The sequence below is a fragment of the Panthera leo genome, chromosome C2, assembly GCF_018350215.1.
Source record: "Panthera leo isolate Ple1 chromosome C2, P.leo_Ple1_pat1.1, whole genome shotgun sequence".
In the NCBI taxonomy this organism is placed as follows: Eukaryota; Metazoa; Chordata; class Mammalia; order Carnivora; family Felidae; genus Panthera; species Panthera leo.
In genome coordinates, this window is record NC_056687.1 from 18,726,663 (window position 1) to 18,748,818 (window position 22,156).

The window sequence follows — 22,156 nt, forward strand, 5'->3', positions numbered from 1 at the left end:
CCTGGGTGGAAAAAAGCACACATTTGGGAACAATGCTGGGAGGGCCTGACAACAGCAAACCCCCTCTGGTGTAAGTTGCCTCTTAAGAATGTAACAGACCCCACAAACTCCCCCTCAGGTTTCCCTCAGGAATGTGACGAAAGACCTAACTAAAAATAAGTAGTTGACCGTAAAACATATGACCCACAAGGAACCATATGGCCACCCTTCGTGCAATGAAAATGAGCCAGTCAGGAATGGACAACTCAGCACTTAGAGTTATCCAGTCGATAAGGGTAAAACCTGAGAAGGAACAAGAGGGAAGGGAAGGTGGGGGGAGGGGGCAACCAGAACCTTATAAAACAAAGGCCTTTGCCTATAGTCCAGGGGCATTCACTTTCGAATGTCCCCGCTCAGCAAAGAGAGCTTTCATACTATTCTTACTTTCTAATCTTACTCAATGACACTTTTTCCTGCTGCTTATTTTACTCTTTGTCCAGCTCTTTATTCTCTGAAACAGCAAGACAACGAATCCCGGGTATTGAGGTAAAAAAAAATCTGACAATACTAGGAATCCCATTCAAGGTCCACATGTTAGAGTAGGCAGTTTAGGTTCTACGAGGATACCTGGAGGCCAGCAAAGGGGAAGTCACAGCCAGCTATGGGGAAAGTCACAGGCCTGTCCTGGTGGCACTCCACAGGAAGCCAATCACACCAGAGGGGCCTAAGATAGCGCCTGCCATGACAGGAAATCCCTGACCAAATAAGGAAGAACCGGCAGGAGACTCTGTTTCCAAGAAATCTCCACCTTGTGTGATGAATATTTCATCTCCTAGCTAACTGTTAGAAGATAGAAACCCAAACCCCAGGGCGCACAGCTCGAGGGCTCTCTCAAACTCACCCACTCTCTTATCTCTCTTATCTCCAGAGTGTACTTTTGCTTTCTTAAGCTTTCCTGTTTGTGTTGCTTATTTGCTGTGCTGTCTGTCCTGAATTCTTTCCCTTTTTTTAAAAAATTTTTTTAACATGTATTTATTTTTGAGAGAGACACACAGAGTGCAAGCGGGGGAGAAGCAGAGAGAGAGAGAGGGAGAAGCAGAGAGAGAGAGAGGGAGACACAGAACCCAAAGCAGGCTCCAGGCTCTGAGCTGTCAGCACAGAGCTTGACGAGGGGCTCAAACGCATGAACTGTGACATCATGACCTGAGCCAAAGTCGGACGTTTAACCGACTGAGCCATCCAGGCGCGCCTGTCCTGAATTGTTTCTTATGACACCAAGAACCTTCTGCAACATTTTTTGGGCTGAGCAGAGTCAAGACCCTGGGGCCTAGAGTCTCCCTAGTTCACCAGCAATACGCTTGTAATCAAGTCCTAGTCAAGGGCATGAAAACCCTAGTCACCTCTGTGGCTTTCAAGCCATCTCATTGTTTCAGTGCCTGTTTTGTTTTTTGTTTTTTTAATAATTTATTATTTATTTATTATTTTTATTTATTTTATTTTTATTTAATGATTTACTTTTATTATTTAATCTTACCCACGGACCGCTAGATCATGAGCTGAAGTCAGATGCTTAACCAACTAAGCCACCCAGGCGCCCCTCAGTGCCTGTTTTTAGAATACCTATGAGGGATTTAAGACACTGATTTTCTCCCATCTCTGCATCTGAGGACGGTGTGCCTTCCCCATAAATCCCTGCCCCAGGCCTTCCCTGAGGGCTATGACTTTACCAACAGAGGACTTCAGCAGGCAAAGCTGTGGATGACAAGGAAGGGCCACACCATCCCGAATTTCTCCAGCAGAATTCCACATACAGGCTGCGCTCCATGATCGTCATTATTACCGATTCATAAGATTTAAAACAGGAAAAGCAATTCTTAGTTGATGTGTTCAGTTCTGGCTTTAGTACCAATGACATCTCGCAGTCTTACCTTGAATTTCCTTCAGCTTTGCAAAAACCACTGTCTTCACTGGGGTGGAGTGAATTGAATCTTTTTTTTTTTCTTTTCCAAATTGAATCTTAAACAGGTTCAGTTTCCTACTTTTGGACAGAAAGAAAACAATAACCCCAAACTTTTAAAAACCACACACACACACACACACAAGAATAGCTATTCTTGTAAACAAGGCAAGATGCAACTTATTGTTGTCTTAATTGGAAAAACCACCTTTCACCTCAAGCATGACAACAGGAAATGGTCTAAAATGAGAATCTCCTTGAAAATCAAGGTCCCGTAAAGGCAGGTTTCCTCACGGAAAACATTCGTGTGACCTCGGCTCCCGCACTTTCCACTTGCGAACATCACAATATGCTCTGTGGGGAGTGTTAATGGATACATCTGTTTGCCTCCCTGCACAGCTGAATCGTGTCTGAAAACAGGCATGTTTTTCCCATTTCAGAAAAATACCCAGTGAATGCTCGCTGATGAACGGTGGTGAGTTATGTAAGTTCCTTTACCTTGTCACTTAACACTGACACTGAGAGATGCAGGTGCCCCCAAACAGCTGCTGGAACTTAAGGACCTATTACTTACTTTGGAGCCATAAAGCGCCCAGGCAGTCATTTTTATCCCAAACTTCTGTTGATTTTCAGACACTCGGAATCATCACCACTCCTTTTAATAAACAAGGCTGTGCTGGCTTCCGACTTCCTTGGTTATCTGTCCTGTGGTCCTGCGGGGGACGGAGACACTATCCCAGACCATTGCCAGAAATACAGCCTTAAGGGGTCCATTTCCTTCTTTCTAAAGAGCATGGAAGCCGCAGTAAAGGGTGTAACCTGCTACCTCAATGCTTCTCTGCTTCGGTGGCAAAGATTTACCTGCTCGGTCATCACAAAGAGAAGCCGGTTCAGCAGCTTCCAAACTCATTACAGCTTTGTTCCTTATTTGCTGACTCAGATAAGATCAGACCAATGCGTCCCAAGAACTGAATTCTGATGTTTTGCCCCTCTCCCCATCCTCATTTTAGCAAATTTACCAAAATATACGCCTCCTCTTGGTTCAGTCACATTATTAGGTTTGTATTCTCTCCTCTCTACTGCTTTTACGCCAGATGTTTCAGATACCTTTGCCACAGTGACATCAACTGGAAATAGTTGGAACTGGACCCTCTAAGCATCACAGAAACCCCCAAATTCATATTTTTTCCTATCTTACTTAGAAATACTACTCACAAAAAAGTACTTCTCAAATAATCTCCGTATAAGTACCACAAAAAGAATCTCCGCTGTTTTTCAAAAAAGGACTTTTCAAATTCCAATGTAAATAATAAAAATTATTTTTTATTACTATAAAAACGACCATGAGAACTAACTAGTCCATATTTTTGGCTCGCACCTTGAAGAAACATACTAGCAATAATGAGTGATTTTATTTTATTTTTTAAATGTTTATTTTTTTTTATTTTAAGACAGAGAGAGCACAAGCAGGGGAGGGGTAGAGAGAAAGGAAGAGAGAATCCCAAGCAGGTTCTGGGCTGTCAGCGCAGAGCCTGACATGGGGCTTAAATTCACAAAACTGGGAGATCATGACCTGAGCAGAGATCAAGAGTTGGACGCTTAACTGACTGACTCACCCAAGATGACTGATTTTTTTTTTTAATATAATTTGTTGTCAAATTGGCTTCCATACAACACCCAGTGCTCATCCCAACAGGTGCCCTCCTCAGTGCCCCCAAGATGAGTGATTCTTAAGCTGACCCTCACATTTTAAAAAAAGTAGAATTATACAAATTAGATGGCAATTAATACTTTTGGATAACTCTATGTAATAGTCATTTATTATTAGGCAGACGTAATTTTGAAATCAGATTATAATAAAGTATCACCAATGCAAGAGAGCTACAAATATACATACATCTTGGGTCTTCTTGGTCTCCCAGGAACCTGCAACACAACTAGATAAAATCATTTACAGTGCAACTGGATAAAACCCACAAAATATAGGCTCTGTTAAGTGCCATAAAAGAATGCTAAAGTAATTTCTTTTTTTTTAGTGCTTGTTCATTTTTGAGAGTGAGAGCCTGAGTGGGGGAGGGGCAGAGAGCGGGGAACAGAGGATCCAAAGCAGGCTCTGAGCTGACAGCAGTGAGCTGATGTGGGGCTGGAACTCATCAACCCTGAGATCATGACCTGAGCCAGAGTCAGACCCTCAACCGACTAAGCCAACCAGGAGCCCCAGAATGCTAAAAATAATTTAAAAGAAGAAAATCAATGGGAATGCAAACTAGTGAATCCACTGTGGAAAACAGTATGGAGGTTCCTCAAAAAATTAAAAATAGAACGACCCTATGACCCAGCAATTGCACTACTAGGCATTTATCCAAGGGATACAGGTGTGCTGTTTCAAAGGGGTACATGCACCCCCATGTTTATAGCAGCGCTATCAACAGTAGCCAAAGTATGGAAAGAGCCCAAATGTCCATTGACGGATTAATGGATAAAGAAGATGTGGTATATATATACACAATGGAGTATTACTCAGCAATCAAAAAGAATGAAATCTTGCCATTTGCAACTATGTGGATGGAACTAGAAGGTATTTTGCTAAGCAAAATTAGTCAGTCAGGAAAAGACAAATATGGGACTGGGACAAAACAGAAGAGACTCTTAAATATGGAGAACTAACAGAGGGTTACTGGAGGGGCTGTGGGAGGGGGGATGGGGCTAAATGGGTAAGGGGCTTTAAGGAATCTACTCCTGAAATCATTGTTGCACTATATGCTAACTAACTTAGATGTAAATTAAAAAAAAAATAAATTAAATAAAAATTTAAAAAATAATAAAAGAAGAAAATCAATTAGCATTTTTACTTGGAATTTGAGGGCTAAGGTTTTTGGTTTTTTGTTTTTGTTTTTGTTTTTAATAATGTAATGAAGCAATGCTTTATTATGTTTCATTCCTGCTGGTATCTTTTTAATTTTTTTTAATGTTTATTTATTTGAGACAGAGAGCCCAGGCGGCTTGGAAGGGGCTGAAAGAGAGGAGGACAGAGGATCTGAAAGCAGGCTACATGCTGATACCGGCCAGCCCGGTGCAGGGCTCGAACTCACAACCGCGAGATCATGACCTGAGCTGAAGTCTGACGCTCAACCGACTGAGCCACCTGGCTGCCCCCTTACTGGTAATCTTGAACTTCATCCTGGAACGAGGCTTGCTTTTTAAGCTTTGTTATCTGGGACCAGGGCAAACGTTAGTAGCTAGCCTGAGAACTCCACTCCTGGATGAATTGAATTCCACCTCTATCTGGTGGAAGCACGTATGGCTGTATGTGAGCTCCTGTCGGGGGGCTCTCTCCTGGCCGTGGGGAGTCCCACATATGGGACACCTGCCATTGTGCTCTGCACACTCCGGCTGCCTCGGCTTCCCGCTCTTCTCTCTCTGGGCTCCGTGTCCCCCCACTGCGAGCTGCATGCTGGACTCAGTCCGTGCAGTAAACCGGGCCATCGTAGGGCTCATCTCATTTGAGCCCTCATCTCATTTCCTTCCCTGAGGATCCTGGTTCTGTGCTGCCTGGTTTTCCATGTCTGAAAAAGGTTTTACATTCCCCCACCCCCTGGTTTTGCATATGTTTATGGAGGGAAGATAGATCCAGTCCCGTGTCTTAGTCCATTCGGGCCGCCATAACAAAGGACCCCAGCCTGGGTGGCTTCTAAACAACAAAAATTCATTCCTGAAGTTCTGGAGGCTGTAATTCCAAGATCAGGTGCCAGCAGGGCAGGGGGAGGGCCCTCTTCCAGGCTGTCTTCACGTGCTGGAGGGTCCAGCGAGCTCTCTCTCAGGCCTCAGGTAGGTTATTAATCTCATTCATGGGGGCTCCTCCCTCATGACCTTCACCTCCTAATCTCATCACCTTGGGTCCTAGGATTTCAACACGTGAATTTCTGGAGGACGCAGACATTCAGACCATAGTACCTCTTACTCTATTTTGACCGTGATTGAAGGTGCGAGTACAGTGATATAGTTTTAATGTAGAAAATGTGGAATATACAAATTTTTAAAAGTCATAATTCTCTCACCTAGAGATAACAAATGTTTGTATTTTAGTGAATTACTTAAACGTCATACACAGATATACTCAAATGTAGACACACACAAACACAATGTCAGCGGGGAGGCTTTCCACTCTTGAAGATTCAGTTACGTTTCTTGGCGGATTTGGTGCCTCCAAATCTACCTATTCAGTCCATTTGTACTGGAGACAGAATTGTGCAGGTGCAAGCAGGAGATAGTGAAAGGTATATAGCAAGGCCAACATCTTAGAATTCCACATTTGGAATCCATCTTGCTAAGAGATTCTGCAACTCAACCTTCACAGACACCACACTCAGCTTTCCTCTTCTCCCTTATTTTCTGGGTCAACGGGAACAAAATTTTATCTTTTTTTCTTTTCTTTTTTTTTTTTTTTTTCCATTTTTTTTAGAGAGAGGGAGCTCGAGTGGGGGAAAGGAGCAGAGGGAGAAAGAGAGAGAATCTTAAGCAGGCTGCACGCTCAGCACAGAGCCCGAAGAGGGTCTCGATCTTACAACCCTGAGATCATGACTTGAGCCGAAATTAAGAGTCGGAGGCTCAACCGACTGAGCCACCTAGGCTCCCCCCCAAATTTTATCCTCTTATGTGGAACAGTTCAGCTATCCTCAAACCCTACTTGTAGGCTCAGTTCTAGGTTTTCTTTCACATGGCCAAAGTCATGAAGATTCTGAAGAGAGTAAAAAGGTCTGGTGAGGAACAATATCCACATTTCTTAAAAGTTAGCTGTAGTGTAAATATCACATATACGTAAATGTACATGATTTACATATATAGCTGACCCTTGAATAATGTGGGTTTGGGGCGCCTGGGTGGCTCAGTCAGTTAAGCATCCAACTTCAGCTCAGGTCATGATCTCACAGTTTGTGAGTTCAAGCCCCACGTTGGGCTCTGTGCTGACAGCTCAGAGCCTAGAGCCTGCTTCAGATTCTGTGTCTCCCTCTCTCTCTGCCCCTCCCCTGCTTGTATGCTCTCTTTCTCTCTCTCTCAGAAATAATAAATAAACAAAATTTATAAAAAAAAAAAAAACCAACAATGTGGGTTCGAACTGCATGGGTCCACTTATGCATGGGTTTTTTTCAGTAAATACAGTACAGTATTTTAAATGTAATTTCTCTTCCTTATGACTTTCTTAGTAACATCTTTAGTTTAGCTTCCTTTATTGTGAGAATACAGTATATGATACATATACAAATTATGTATTAATTGACTGCTTATGTTATCATGAAATGCCCAGAGTCTAAGAGACCCCCAAAAACGAACCACCAGAGTCCAGAGTCAAAGCTAAGCAGCAAGGGTCATTTATTGCAGGTTCGAACCTGGACCTCTGCGCCCTCGTTGCCGGTGACGCCGAGAGGTCCTGAGAGAGGTTTTTACACCCCTTTTATAGACAGGTACAAACAAGTCATGGGGAAATCAGGAATTTTCCACAGTTACAGAGCTGCGATTGGTTGGTGTTTAAAGTTGGACACTTAACAGTATTCGATTGGTTCCTGCCTTTAGGTCAGACCACAACCGGGGGTACGGGTATCACAATGATTGATCAGGAATACACGGATGTGCCAGGCAACAATGATTGATCAGGAATACATGGGCGCGCCAAGCAATTGTACAGAAGCGGAACAAGCTGGTTAAGCTTGGTTAGGTTTCAGTTTCCCGTAACTTAAGCTTTTAAGTTTTAATTTTCTAAGGCCTCTCAATCAGTAAGACTCTTGGTCAACAGCAGGCTGTAGTAAATATTTGAGGACTCAAAAGTTACACCAAGCCCTGCCTTTTTCAAGGGCCAACTGTACAGATGTACATATACCTCAAAGTGAAATATTTGAGTCGTAGGTCCTAACCTGTTTTCCCCCTTAATAAAATGTGCTTCATTTGTCCTATAATACGTAATGTCAGGTGTTTGTTTGTTTGTTTTGTTTTGTTTTGTCTTGTTTTTGAGAGAGAGAGGGAGGAAGAGGGGCAGAGGAAGAGGGAAAGAGAGAATCTTAAGCAGGCGGGCTCCATGCTTAAGCCCAGGACCCCAGGATCATAACCCTGGGATGGTCCTGGTCACTCAGGACCCCGGGATCATAACCAGAGCCAAAGTCAAGAGTTGGGCCCTCAACTTGACTGACCTACCCAGGTGCTCCATGCAGTATCATTAAGTTTTTTTTAATTTTTAAATTATTATTTATTTATTTATTTGAGAGAGAGAGAGAGCGTACCAGCAGGGGAGGGGTAGAGAAAGAGGGAGAGAGAGAATCCCAAGCAGACTCTGGGCTGTCAGCACAGAGCCCAATCCGGAGCTCGAACTGACAAACCTGTGAAATCATGATCTGAGCCAAAAGAAATCAAGAGTAGAACACTCAACCTACTGAGTCACCCAGACGCCCCTATGTAGCATCATTGTAAAAAAAAATTAATGGAGTGTATGTAACATTATGTTAATTTCAGGTGTAGAACATGATTCAATATTTGTACGTATTGCAAAGTGATCACCACAATGTCTCATCAACATTTGTCATCACACACAGTTACAAATTTTTTTCTCTCTTGTGATGAGAACTTTTGTGATACATTTCGTTAACAACTTTAAGATGTGCAACACAATATTAACTATAGTGGCCATGCTACCCATTGCTTCACAATGACTTACTTGTTTTGTAACTCAAAACTTGTATCTTTTGATCCCCATCACCAGTTTGACCACCCCTCACCCCCTGCCTCTGGCAACCACTAATCTGTATCTATGAGCTCGTTTCTTAGGGTTTTTGCTTTTGTTTTGTTTTTACATTTTTTTAATTTTTTAATTTTTTTTTCAGATTCCACACGTACATGAGATCATACGGTATTTGTCTTCATCATTTTTCGCAGATCGAATTTTTATGGGTTTCCATAATAAATGTAAACAATACCCTTCTGAGAAATGTGGGTTATTTATAAATTTTTATAATTATAAAAAGACTGTAATAAATATTCGAAATTAAACAACATATTTTAAAACTGCCAAGGGTGCAAAGAGGAAATCATAAGAGAAGTTAGAATATATTTGAACTGAATTATAATGAAACTATAATGTTCTAAAATTTGTGTGATGCAGATAAAGCTGTGTTTAGGAGAAATGTTCAGCTTTATTTTTATTTTTTATTTTTTAGAGAGAGAGAGCATGAGCAGAGGGTTTGCTAAGAGATTCTGCAACTCAGAGGGAGAGAGAGAGAGAGAGAGAGAGAGAGAAAGAGTGAGAGAGAGACACAGAGAATCTTAAGAGGGTTCCATGCTCAGTTCATAGAGCCCAGCTTGGGGTCGATCCCACAACCCTGGGATCATGACCTGAGCCAAAACCAAGAGTTGGATGCTCAAACGACTGAGCCACACAAGCACCCCAAGCTTTAAATATTTATGGTAAAAAAGTAATTAGTGTGTAAAATCAATAGACATAAGTTTCCATTCTAATAAACCAAAAGAGTATGATTATATTAAATCCAGACAAGAAGGAAAGCAATAAAGGTAAGAGTAATACATCAGTAAAGTAGAAAATAAATAGTAGAGAAAATTAATCAAGCCACAAAAATGATTCTTTGATAAGATTAATAATATTGACAAATCTCTAGTAACACCAGCCAAGAGAAAAGAGACAAACCCAGATTACCAATAACAAGAATGCAAGCAAGGTTATCACTATAGATTCTATAGACATTCAAAGAAAAATAGTATCTTTATGCCAACAATTTGACAACGTAGATGAAATTGACAAATTTCCTGAAGAAAAGATCAGCTTATCCTAAGTGACTCAAGATGAAATAAAAAATCTTAATTTTGCTAAGTGAAATAAGTCAGTCAGAGAAAGACAAATATTGTATGATTCCACTCATATGTGGAAGTTAAGAAACAAAACAAATGAACAAAGGAAAAAGAGAGAGAGAGAGAGAGAGAGAGAGAGACCAAGAAACCAACTCTTAACTATAGAGAGAAAACTGATGGTTACCAGCAGAGGGGAAGTGGGAGGGGGTTTGGGTGGTTAAGAGTGTTGGGGATTAAGAGTACACTTACCATGATGGGCACTGAGGAAAGATGTATACTATTATTGAATCACTACATGGTACATCTCATGTTAACTGTACTGGAATTAAAATCATAAACTTAATGTCTTCTCACAAAGACAACTCCAGGGCTAGATGATTTCAGTGGTGAATTCTATCAAATATTTAAGGAAGAAGTAATATCAATATTATCCAGAATTTAGAGAAGAAGGAAACCCTTTCAACTTATTTTATGGGGTCAGGATAAAATGGATAACCCAAGTCTGACAAGAAAATAATATTATAGGTGCATATCGTTATAATTATAGAACCCCCCCCCGCAAAAAAAAAAAAAAAAAAAAAAAAACTCAACAAAATACTAGTAAATTCAATACAGCAATGTATCAAAATGATGATATATCAGGACCAAGTGGGATTAATTCCAGGAAAGCCAGATTGGTTTAACATTAAAAAAATTATTCAATATAACTTACCATATTAGAAGAGGCTCTTCCTGAAATCCACAATGAGTGTTAGGGGCTTGGACAATGGGGTTAGTAGTAGTGGGGATGCAAGAGAGGGGATGGACGATATTAGTGATCAAATATTTACTGATAGATTGGATGTAAGAATGAGAAAAACAGAGGAATCAGGAAAATTTTGAGTCCTTCCTTTTGAGCAGTTGAGTGGATTGGGGTGCTATGTACTGAGAAGGGAAAAACTGACAAGAGCAGAAGTGAGTTGGAGAATTAAAACTCTCTCTTTTTTTTGACCCACAGTAAAGCCTTGGATTGTGAAGAACTTGTTCTGCAAGTGCTCCACAAGACAAGCAAACATTTCTAATGCCTTTTAACTTGATAAACAAGTGATGTCCTGCAATATGAATATTGTGTGATGCTGAACGTCACATGATCACAACTGAACTAACGGTTCTCTCTCTCTCTCTCTCTCTCTCTCTCTCTCTCACACACGCATTGCGGGATTGTGGGTGATTGTCTCCCATGCTTGGATGCTCGGTCTCAGGCCGTGGGGTTTGGCAGAAATCAGTGATTTTTCAGAACGTTGGAAGGTGCCCACAACTGGCACTGGTGAATTTCCAAGCCCCTATGGACAGTCCTTCGCTTTTCCATACAAGAGTAAGCTTAGGAATGCTTTGCTTCATTCTAGGTCAGGCTGCCTGCAGATAGAGACACTTTCCTCTGCTGCCTCATTGCCAGTTACATGAAATACAATATACGACAAGAGCTTATTAACACTGTACATGTAGTCAATGTCCATGCGAGCATATACAATGGTCCCCATGCAGAAAAAGGTTGAAAAGAAAGGTGGTAAGAAGAAGGAGATGAGTAGAGTGGACGTTAAGAAGGAGATCACCAAGAAGCACGAACGAGGTATGTGAGTGGCTGAAATTGCAAGATTTTATAAGAAGTCTGCGTCTGTCTCTCATCTGCAGAGGAGGAGGAAAAGAAGGAGGAGGAATCCCTCATTTCAAATGAGATAATGGAGATGTGTAAAATGTGGAAAATAGTGCAAAATTTTGCAGAAAATCACCACCCGAATAAGGCTGTAGCATTGTGAGAGATGAATCTGTTTAACCACAATGCGATGTCACATTTCCGCGAAATCCTCAGAAGGAGGCAAACAAGTGCCATTGGATAGGTTCCTTGTTAAAGTTGTACAGAAAGAAGAAGATTCCATTGAGCCAATAGCAGGGATTCCCTTAGTGATAGTGAAAGTCATTCCACACAATAACCCTCCTCTCTCTTGTCTCCCTCACACCAGCCACAAAGGTTTTCAAAGGTGAATACAGGTGAATTTATTTTTCTTTACATTTTGTATTTTCTTCATTATTTTGTATTATATTACAGGATTGTAATCATTTTTATATGACTGTTTTTGGGTTCTGGAATGAATCATCTGAGTTTCCATTATTTCTTATGGGGAAATTTGCTTTGATATACAAGTGTTTTGGAATACAAGCATGTTTCTGGAACGAATTATGCTCACAGACCAAGGTTTTACTGTATTTAGATTAAAATGTTCTATTATATGTCCTTGTCAGCAGGTGAAGATACTATTCTTGGATTCTGCGAGAGGTCAAGTGTAGATAATTGACATTTGCTATCGCATAGATGGCTTAGATGGAAACGAAAGTATGTTTGAGAAGGAGAGAATGACCAATTCAGGACAATAGAGAACAGTAAGATTTTTGACAGGCAGAGAACTGGGAAGAAAAGAAGGACAAAAAGAAAAAGCATGTCAATTAGAGAGAACAGGGTGAAGAAATACTGTCCCTATCCACACTCCACCTCAAAAGAGACACTAAATTGATCTAGTTATCAGCTTTTGGGGAATGGAGAAAATATAGGAAGATTTACTCCAGGAAACCAGTATCCTGACTCTGGAGTAAAGATGTCTAAAGCACAACATTCACTCCTGATTTCTGGGATGCTTTTTAGTAGGCTGAGATAATCATTGACACTCAGAAGGAGTGAACACGGCTTCTGGCTTCCACGGTGTATCTCATTTACTCTGAATGGGTCCCACAAGGTGATACAAGTTCAACTACTTCTCATCTGAGAGAGAACACTCAGGATCATTCTGTTTCAAAGATTTTGCCAATGACTTGAAAACCAAATAGCCAAAGGACATTCCGATATCGTCGCAGACAAAGTGAAAATGTAGAAAATAACCTTACTTTTATTTTTCTTTGGGAAGATACGTGGCATTATTTATTTCTCAACAGGGATGAGAGGAGATCATTTTTACTCAGGAAATAAATAGGAGAGAATGTTTTCCCCAGCAGTATGAAAGTTTATCCAGTACATATCAGGGAATATGTCAGCCCTAAATCCACCCAGCTGAAAGATTTCACCTCTGAAAGCCTTTTGACTTCCTGTTTGCTAAATTCTCCTGAAACTTAACTGCTCTCAGACTTCACTGCTTTGCTTCGTTTGGTTCTCAGAATTTGACAAGAACTTGTCATAAGAATTTTGCTTGACAGCTGCTTTTTTTCAGCTTGTGGAACAAGAAAGGTGAGGATGAATTTTGAGTCCCTGAATAATGTCTTAGCAGGATGGGAATCCTGCCATTTCTGGAACTCAACACCAAAAATTTTGACTTAAAAAATACAATACCGCAGATTTGTCTAATCATCCCCTCTTTGCTTTTTTTTAAATTCCATTTCTTTTTTTTTTTTTAATGTTTTTATTTATTTTTGAGACAGAGAGAGACAGAGCATGAGCAGGGGAGGGGCAGAGAGAGAGGGAGACACAGAATCCGAAGCAGGCTCCAGGCTCTGAGCTGTCAGCACAGAGCCTGATGCAGGGCTCGAACTCACGAACCACAAGATCATGACCTGATCCGAAGTTGGACACTTAACCGACTTGAGCCATCCAGGCGCCCCCCGGAAAAAAAAAATTTTTTTTTAAGTGGATATGTACTTTAATCTTTTTCATTTTGTTTTTCTAGCAATTCAGTTTTTAACTTCGTTGAGGTGTAATTTAGGTATCCTGATGCCTGCCATTTTAAATGTACATTTAAATGAGTTTTTGGAGGGGCGCCTGGGTGGCTCAGTTGGTTAAGCGTCCGACTTCGGCTCAGGTCACGATCTCGCGGTCCGTGAGTTCGAGCCCCGTGTCAGGCTCTGGGCTGATGGCTCAGAGCCTGGAGACTGCTTCCGATTCTGTGCCTCCCTCTCTCTGCCTCTCCCCCGTTCATGCTCTGTCTCTGTCTCAGAAATAATAAAATAAACATTAAAAAAAAAAAGTTTTTGGCAAATTTTTCCAGCCATGGAATCATTGACAAAACATAATGTAGGGATATATTCATTACCCCTCAAAATTTCATTGTGCCCAATACAGAAAGTTACCCTCATCCCCAGCCCTAGGTGGCCCCTGATCTGCCTTCTGTCCTTAGAGATGAGATATGCCTTTCCTAGAGGGGCTCAGTTCTTTTTATTGCTGTCTGGGTATTCCACAATTTATTCAGTTCCCTGTCGACAGGCATTTGGATTGTTCACAGTTTGGGGCCATTATGAATAAAGTGCTGTAAACACGAGTATACAGTCCTTCAATAGGTATTCTGTTTAGATAACCGTTTCTGTTAGGTAAACACCTAGGATTGGAATTGCTGGCTTGGGACAAAAATGTGTCTACCTTTCCCAAAGAAGTGTGCTAGTTTACATTTTCACCAGCAATGTGCATACTTTCCACGGGGCCCATGCCACCGCCAGCACTTGGTGTCGTGAGACTTTTTAAATTTTCGACAATTTTAGCTTTCATATGCTTTGCTGGATGTCTGTATATCATTTTTTTTTGGTGAAGTATTTGTTGAAACCTGTTGGCCATGAACTCTTAGGAATTCTATAGTTTTGTGAAATAAGAACTTTGTAAGATTATGTTTTGCAATTATTTTTCCCAGTCTGTGTTTTGCCTTTTAAAATGATCTATCAAAAAACTGAGGTTTCAACAAACGGTGATGCAGTTGATTTTGCTGACCTAAAAAAAAAAAATTATTTATTTTGAGAGAAACAGAGACAGGGAGAGAGGGAGCGAGAACCCCAAGCAGGCTCTGCAGCGTCGACACAGAGCCTGTTATATGGCTTGAAATCGGGAACCGTGAGTTCATGACCTGAGCGGAAGCGGGACGCTTCAACTCCTGAGCCACCCAGGTGCCCGATTTTACTGACTTTTTAATGCTTTTGCTTTTTCTATCTTATCTAAGAAATCTTTACCCCAAGATCATGAAAATTTCGTTTTATGTTTGAGTCTTGGTCTTTATATTTAGGTTGACGATCTGTTTCTTTATCCATCTGATGTTTACGTGTGATACGAGGTAGGGAGTGACGCTCATTCTTCTCCATAAACATATCCAGTGTTCCAACATTCGTTGAAAAGACCATCCTTCCCCTATTGAATTACCTTGGCACCTTTGCCAAAAAATCAATTAACTATCTACGTGTGAGTCTTTTTCTGGACTCTATTCTGTTCATTGGTCGTGTCTATTCCTATTTCAACACCACATCTTAATTACTGTAGCTTTTTTTTTAAGTTTAGCAACTTAAAACATTTTTTTTTAATTTTTTTTTTTTTTTTTTTTAGAGAAAGGGAGTGAGAGCGGGAGAAAGAGACAGACACAGAGAGACAGTGAGAGACAGAATCTTCAGTAGGCCCCACGCTCAGTGAAGAGCTTGACTTGGGACTCGATCCCACAACCCTGGGATCACAACCTGAGCAAAATCAAGAGTAGGATGCTCAACTGACTGAGCCACCCAGGCACCCCGTAGTGTGGTGTTAAATAGCAAATGTTTACATAATGCCACTACTCTAATTTCTTCTCAAAATTATTTTGGCTATTCTGGGTCATTTGCACTTACAAATAAATTTCACCATCAGCTCGTTTACAAAAAAAGACTCCTAGAATTTTGAGTTGAATTGCACTATTTATACACCAACTTAGGGACAGTTAACATTTACAAAATTAAGACTTCCAATTCACAATTACGGTATACCTCTCCATTCAGATTTTCATTAGTTTCTTAGCAGTTTCTGTGGTTTTCGTTGGATGAGTCTTGCACAAATTTTGTTACATTTGTCCCTAATTATTTCATGTTTTCAAAATACTATTGTAAATGGTAACTTTTAAATTTCAATTTCCAATTATTTGTTGGTAGCATGTAGAAATAACATTGAGTTTTGTACATTGACCTGGTACCATACCTTACTAAATTCATTGATTAATTCTAGTTGTTTTCATTAATTCTAATTGTGGTGGTGGTTTTAAAGTTCATTTTGAGAGAGGGAGAGAGAATCCCAAGCAGGCTCCGCACTATCAGGGTTCAATCCCAAGAACGGTGAGGTCATGACCTGAGCTGAAGTCGGATGCTAAACTGTCACCAAGGAGCCTCTAACTGTAGTTTTTTTTTTTTTTTTTTTTAATCGGTATGCTTTCTCTTATTTTACAGGCTCTATCTCTTTGCCTTTTCACAAATCTTAGAAGGAAGACAAACTATTATGTATGAGGTTAGCTGCAGGTTTTTCAGAGATACTGTATCAGGTTAAGGAAGTTCTCAATTCTAGTTTGTTCAGTTTTTATCAGGAGCAGATGTGAAATTTTACTGGATACTCTTCCTGCCTCTATTGAGATGATCAGGTTTGTCCCCCTGTATTGTGTAATATGGTGAGTTACATGGAATTATTAAATTCTTCTTGTGATTCGTTTTTCAAAAAAACATTTATATTGTGGTAAAGTAGACAATTTACCGTCTTGCCCACATGTCTGTGTACAGTTTGGTAATGTTAAGTATATTCATTCTTGTGTAACCAATATCCAGAAATTTTTCGTCTTACAAAGCTAAAAATTTATACCCTTTAAACAATTTCCCATGTCCTCCACCTACTCATGCATCTGAGAGTTTTATGTAAGAGTTTCGGTCTCTGACACACTGGAAATAAAAAAGTGGTCCTTCACCAGAGGTTTTTAAAATCAGTCTAAGTTAGTATTTTCAATCAGTTTGCTAGTAGTAAAAAACCTTTTAAACAAGTGGTTGGCTTGCAAATGAAGCTTTCGAGTCGTACACACACACAAAAAGCCAGTGTTTTGAGAGAACAAATGCACCTAATTTTCCGATTATTTTCATGACTTCAAGCTTAGTAAAATTAGATTGTGTTTTAAAGCAGTTCATTTCACCAAGCCGTAATTTTTGAAGCATGTCAGAGTTTGGCTTGACCATAAATAACATACAGCACGTTTTTCCCTGAATCCTTTGATTCCGTATACTCTGGTCCTGGCTGAAGTGTCTTGTTGTTACACAGGCAACATAAACAGGTAATTCTTTTTAGTTTAAAAAAAAAAAAAATGGCTTACCAAGAACCTCTACCTGAAGAATTGTTGGCTTGCCTTTTGACAATTACTAACACTCAGTGTCACCATTTCTTCTGTTGCCGTTCTAAACCCGTTTGGCTCTGTGGATGTGATTTCATCTATTTTCTCATAAAGACTAAACTCTAGGGGCATCTGAGTGGCTCCGTCGGTTGAGCAGCCGACTCAGGCTCAGGTCACGATCTCCTGGTTCGTGAGTTTGAGCCCGGCATCTGGCTGTGCACTGACAGCTGATGGTGTGGAGCCTGCTTGGGATTCTCTCTGCCCCTCCTCCTCCCCCACTCCTGCTCTTTCTCTCTCTCAAAATAACTAAATGAATAAACTTAAAAAATAAAGACTAAACTGTAACATCTAATTTTAGTTGTGGAGTCAGTTCTTCCCAAATCGATAGTTAAGTACATGGGACTCATGCACAATACAGCAGATGTAGACGGTCATATTTTCCTCCAACCCAATATTCCAGGAATTTGACAACCATTTTTTTTTTATGCAGGGAAAAAAACTTCCAAAAACACAGAAATATACTGTATAATAGTTTTATTTTTCTCATATTACTATTTTTACATTTTATGCACAAATATTTTATCTGAGTAAAAATAGAAAATAACTGTTTTATGTAAAATTACAAAAAAAATAAAACCCACAAAGAAATACATAATTGTTATTATGACCGTATAAGTGTCTTTATTTAAAGAGTAAAAATGTAGGCAAAAATCCTCCTTCCTTTTACAAAAGACTGAGAATATTTTTTTTTTCTGGCAGCAAGTGAAATATCACTGAAATATCAATATTTTTACACCTTCTAGATGTGAAGACATCAAGTTAGTCACAGGTTGTTTGGTAATTATGAATCTTAAAACATTTTTGTGCTATTTCAAAGATACACTAGTTCTTTTTAAAAGGCGGTAGCATAAAACGATGAGTATGGAAAACAGCTGACCTCACCCAAAGTGATGGGAGGTACAGCCCTTGAAAGGAGTATCATACTCGAGTGTCCCCATTAATCGGGAGAGAAAAACAAGTACTTAACGGACACGGATGCACACACGCGAACATGTCGAGCCGGTCATTCCACGTGAAGGTCAACCACATGGCATTTCTGTTTAATGTGTCTGACTTTCCAGTATCAACACGCATTTTCCAACTTCGGGCTAGGTATGCATGAAAGTTGGCTCAGGGAGAACCTCATGCGGAAAACAAGTTTTAAAACAAAAACGGGCATTTCCTTATTTTTGTACTTAGAGGGTAGAAAAGATGGCCAATGATTCTTTCTTCTTTTAAGTATACTGTAAATTCTCCTATGGAAAATTTATTCATAAGAACAGCAAGGAGTGAATAACATGAATTCTATTTTCTCTTACGACACAAGTTATCTTTCAATAAAAGAAGAGACTACCTGGCTTTCTGATGATTTGTAACCTCAACACGGACGATGGGAACAATTTAGTATGTAAGTTGAGAAAAAGTCACTCGAGTTTCTTGACTCCACTGGGGAAATGAGTCTCATGACTTCACCTATGTTACAGTATACGAAGTGATGATGACAGGTGAAGAAGAAAGAAATAGCACCTGATCCTGTAGGAGAATGATCCTTGTTCAAGTGATAATGGGGAATAAAAACCGCCAAAGGAAGAAAAATGGGTAGGATGTATTTAAAAAAAAAAAAAGGAACCTGAGGACTTAGAGAAAAGAAGCAATAGTTTGACTTTAGGATCTAAAAGAACGTGGGTGTTCCTTGCCTTAAAATACACATATACAGATAACTGCAACATAGAGGAAGTCTGTCATCTTTGCTAAAACTTTAAAATAATGTCTCCGCAAAAGCATTTTAAATGTTAAAGTCAAAACTTTTAAGTTGCTGATAATATACCAGAAGAGTAAACTTTTTCATGGTTTTACAACTACAAGCAACGTGTCAACTCTCCAGACCAGAAGATGGGGCAAAACCTTTTTAGTGATCTATTTCTTACGTGAACCTGGAGCTTCTACACAGACTTCCTGTGTCATTCTACTCAGATACTCTTACAGTCGCCGTGCCCAAATTAAACTAATAGTTTGTCAGTCTCTTCTGTATGTGTTTATAAAAAGGTAAAAATAGAAGCTACAAGTTTTATTTTTTTCCGGCATCTACCGGGGGGCCTTAAATGACTTGATAATATAAAGGGACCGACATTACGCAGTCCTCCAGCCACAGCACTTCAAGTCACGATCTGAGGTGACCGGAAAAGAAGATCCTTCCTCTCCTGCTTGTTCCTAAATTCGCCTCCTGCTACGGCTCAACACAAACGACCATCTGGTTCTGGTGGCAGCGACTACTAGCGATGCCTCCTCGACTCACTACCACCGCCTTTCCTCCGGGTTAGACAAAATCATCAGCTGAGCTTTTATAAAGCTGTTCAGGGAGATGGCCATAAAGGAAATGATGAGGGAGAAGGTGCATAAAGAAATATCTGAGAATCAATCTCCTGCTCTAAGAGGATTAAAAAGCTCTCTGCCAGTATCTCCTTTCATGATTCATGTATCGCAGCCTTAAAACAAAAAACAAAAAGAAAAAAAGAAAGGAAACCAAGCAAAAAAGAAAGACATTTCTAGTGATTTCTGTTTAGTGTTGGATTGTGATGACGTTTTCATAGATATGGGGATCATTTAATTAAAAATTTTTTTAAAATGAGGTATTGTCTTTTAAGATACATTTCCTTTTGAATATCATCATGTATTCATATATGTGTACAGTTATACATACAACAAAATGGTCAATTGGACATGTATACAGATATATGGGTACTCACACATATATAATATTCAAAAGGAAAAAGTTAAATAGATGGGAAATTTGGTTTTGAGAGAAGACTTGCCTATACTGGAGGTCAGAATTTCCTTTTAAATGTACTGGCAACTAGTTTGTTGTTGTCTCGAAAGGTAAGGTTAACTGCAGACTGATTTCAAGGCTTCCTTTGATCAGAAACACAATGCTCTATAAGCTGCTTTTGCATAATACACCTGCAGGCAGAATAGGTAATGAAAACAAAGAAACAAAGCAAGCCATACCAAACCAAACTAAACCACACTTTTATTTTCTGGCTGAGGTATACCTTTCTGGTTTTTTCAATCTCTGACAGGAAAAACAGAGATCATTTCAGGATTTTTGTAATAGTTGGTTTATTAGAATTAAATGCCTCTCTTAAAATAATTTAAATCCTGGCCTGACATTATGAATAATCTATACAGAAAATCCTTAAAATTAGCTGGAGTTAAGCCAGATTTCAACCTGGATCTCCTTCTTCGGCAGTGCTCTTCTGCCAGTCGACTTCTTATTGTCCTTTGCTTGCAAATATGTAAACTATTTTAATAACTTGATGCTCTCAGTTTAGTAACTTATTAATATTATAGTTTTATTTGATACGAATATTTTAGCTCTGCTTGATTAGATGAAACAGGCACACATGCTGTAGCTGTGAAAAATTCCACTTTCTGGTTCTATGTAAAGCAACATCTAAAGCAGCAGAGAGGGGAAACAGTTATATTTTCAAAAATAGTTAAGCCAGACTGTTTCCTGGAGATACTTCATTCATTCTTCATCCTCAGATGCTACTGGCTATTTTTGGTAGGGCTAGACATTAATACTGACCAGTTTAGCTTTCCTGACTGTTACCAAACTATCCCACAATGAGCCTGACTTCACGCTGAAGACATTGTGGTGATCCTTAACATACACGTATTCTAAAATATATGCTTCAAAGTAAAAAGATCCAAATTCACAAGAGTATGAAACATTTATAAAAAAATCATGCATCAGATTGTACAGTCTAGAAATAAAAGAAGATTCAAATTCAGTAATAAAGGTAAGAGCAACACTTGCTCTAACGTTTAAGAAAGACCTTGGGCTCCCAGAAGGTCCGGGCTCAATTATCCTTTTCCGTTTGCAGAGAAGCAGTGGCCAGGGCGACCGCCGTGACCGGCTGGGCAATCCCGTGAAGCTGCATCTTCGCCAATTTCTTCTGTTCACACTCCGTGACCAAGCGGTTCAACTCTGCCGCACTGTATCCGATAAGAGTCTTCAAGTCACAGACAAACTTGTACACAAATCTCTTGCCTTGGACTTTACAAATCATGTCCCCATCATAATAATACCTTTAAAAAGAGAAGGACACATTGGGACCATGTAAAAAATACAGAATTGGGACTTCTTACTTACGATATTTCACAGATTCTTCCATAAACAGGAGCCTGGTAGAGTATCGCGTCTACCCCAACAGCAATTAACATTGAAGTTATGGTCCAAGCAAACTTCAAAACATGACTTACTAAAATTTCAATGCTCAACACATTTCCACAATTATGATAAAATACTACTTTAAAAATAGACAATGTTAAACAAAACAAAAAACTGTGGGAGTGGTCACAGAACCTAAGAACAAGGGCCTGGAGTCAGAATGTCAAGATTCAAAACCCAGCGTCTCTACTTAACTACCTTTGTGATTTTGTGACCACAGGAAAGCCAAATTTTCTCTAAGTTGTTTTTGTTTTTTAAAGTAGGCTCTGCACCCAATGGGGGGCTTGAACTCATGACCCTGAGATCCTAGAGTTGGATGTTGTACTGACTGAGCCAGCCAGGTGCCCCGCAAAGTTTTTATTCCCCATCTATACAATGAGGTTAAAAATAGTACTTACCCTCACAGAATTGTTGAGAATTAAAAGGATTATCTTTGCAAAGTGCTTACTTGGCACACAATGACTGGCACATAGCCCTCTATAAAGTATAAGCTATGTCAATAATTAAGAACCCATATAATAAGAAGAAAATTTTAATATACATATTCAATGGATTGTGGGAATGTCCCCTTCTTTTCTGCATTGTACAAAATCCTTTGTGATGCAGCCACACCTTCACCATCACCATTTTAATATGTAAAGGCTCAACTTGGAGAGAAGTTCTCCGAATCTAAAAGGGAGCCTCAAAAGTAGAAGTAAAAGGCCAGAAGAAAGACGGGATACAGAAAACCAGGAAAGAGGACATCATAAAGAAACAAGAGTTGCCTCTGTGGGAAACCCTCTAGAAGTCTAGCTTACTGCTGGTTTGTATGGAGATGGAAATAGAGCTAGATTTATACTCTGAAAAACAGACCTGATTTCCTGTCATGCGCTGCCAATTCCAATAACAGGGAAAAGGTAAGTCAAGACTTATCTGGGCAGGTGGAATGTGAAGGCTTTGTTGTAAAACTGCACTGCCCATCTGTACCAATCTGACAATGAGCAGTTATGAAAGGCATGA

The 22,156-nt window shown here is 39.7% G+C and overlaps 1 protein-coding gene across 3 annotated transcripts in view; it reads right to left on the reverse strand.

Moving 5' to 3' along the window:
- Positions 1 to 17,542: 17,542 nt before the first annotated feature.
- The window catches only part of GABPA (GA binding protein transcription factor subunit alpha), a 40,646-nt gene continuing 36,032 nt past the window's right edge, over positions 17,543 to 22,156 (reverse strand). For all 3 annotated transcript variants that reach the window (XM_042954925.1, XM_042954926.1, XM_042954927.1), the window contains exon 10: positions 17,543 to 21,015. In XM_042954925.1, the coding sequence (XP_042810859.1) occupies positions 20,787 to 21,015 (229 nt within the window). In that variant the 3' untranslated portion in view covers positions 17,543 to 20,786. The remainder of the gene's footprint in view (positions 21,016 to 22,156) is intronic.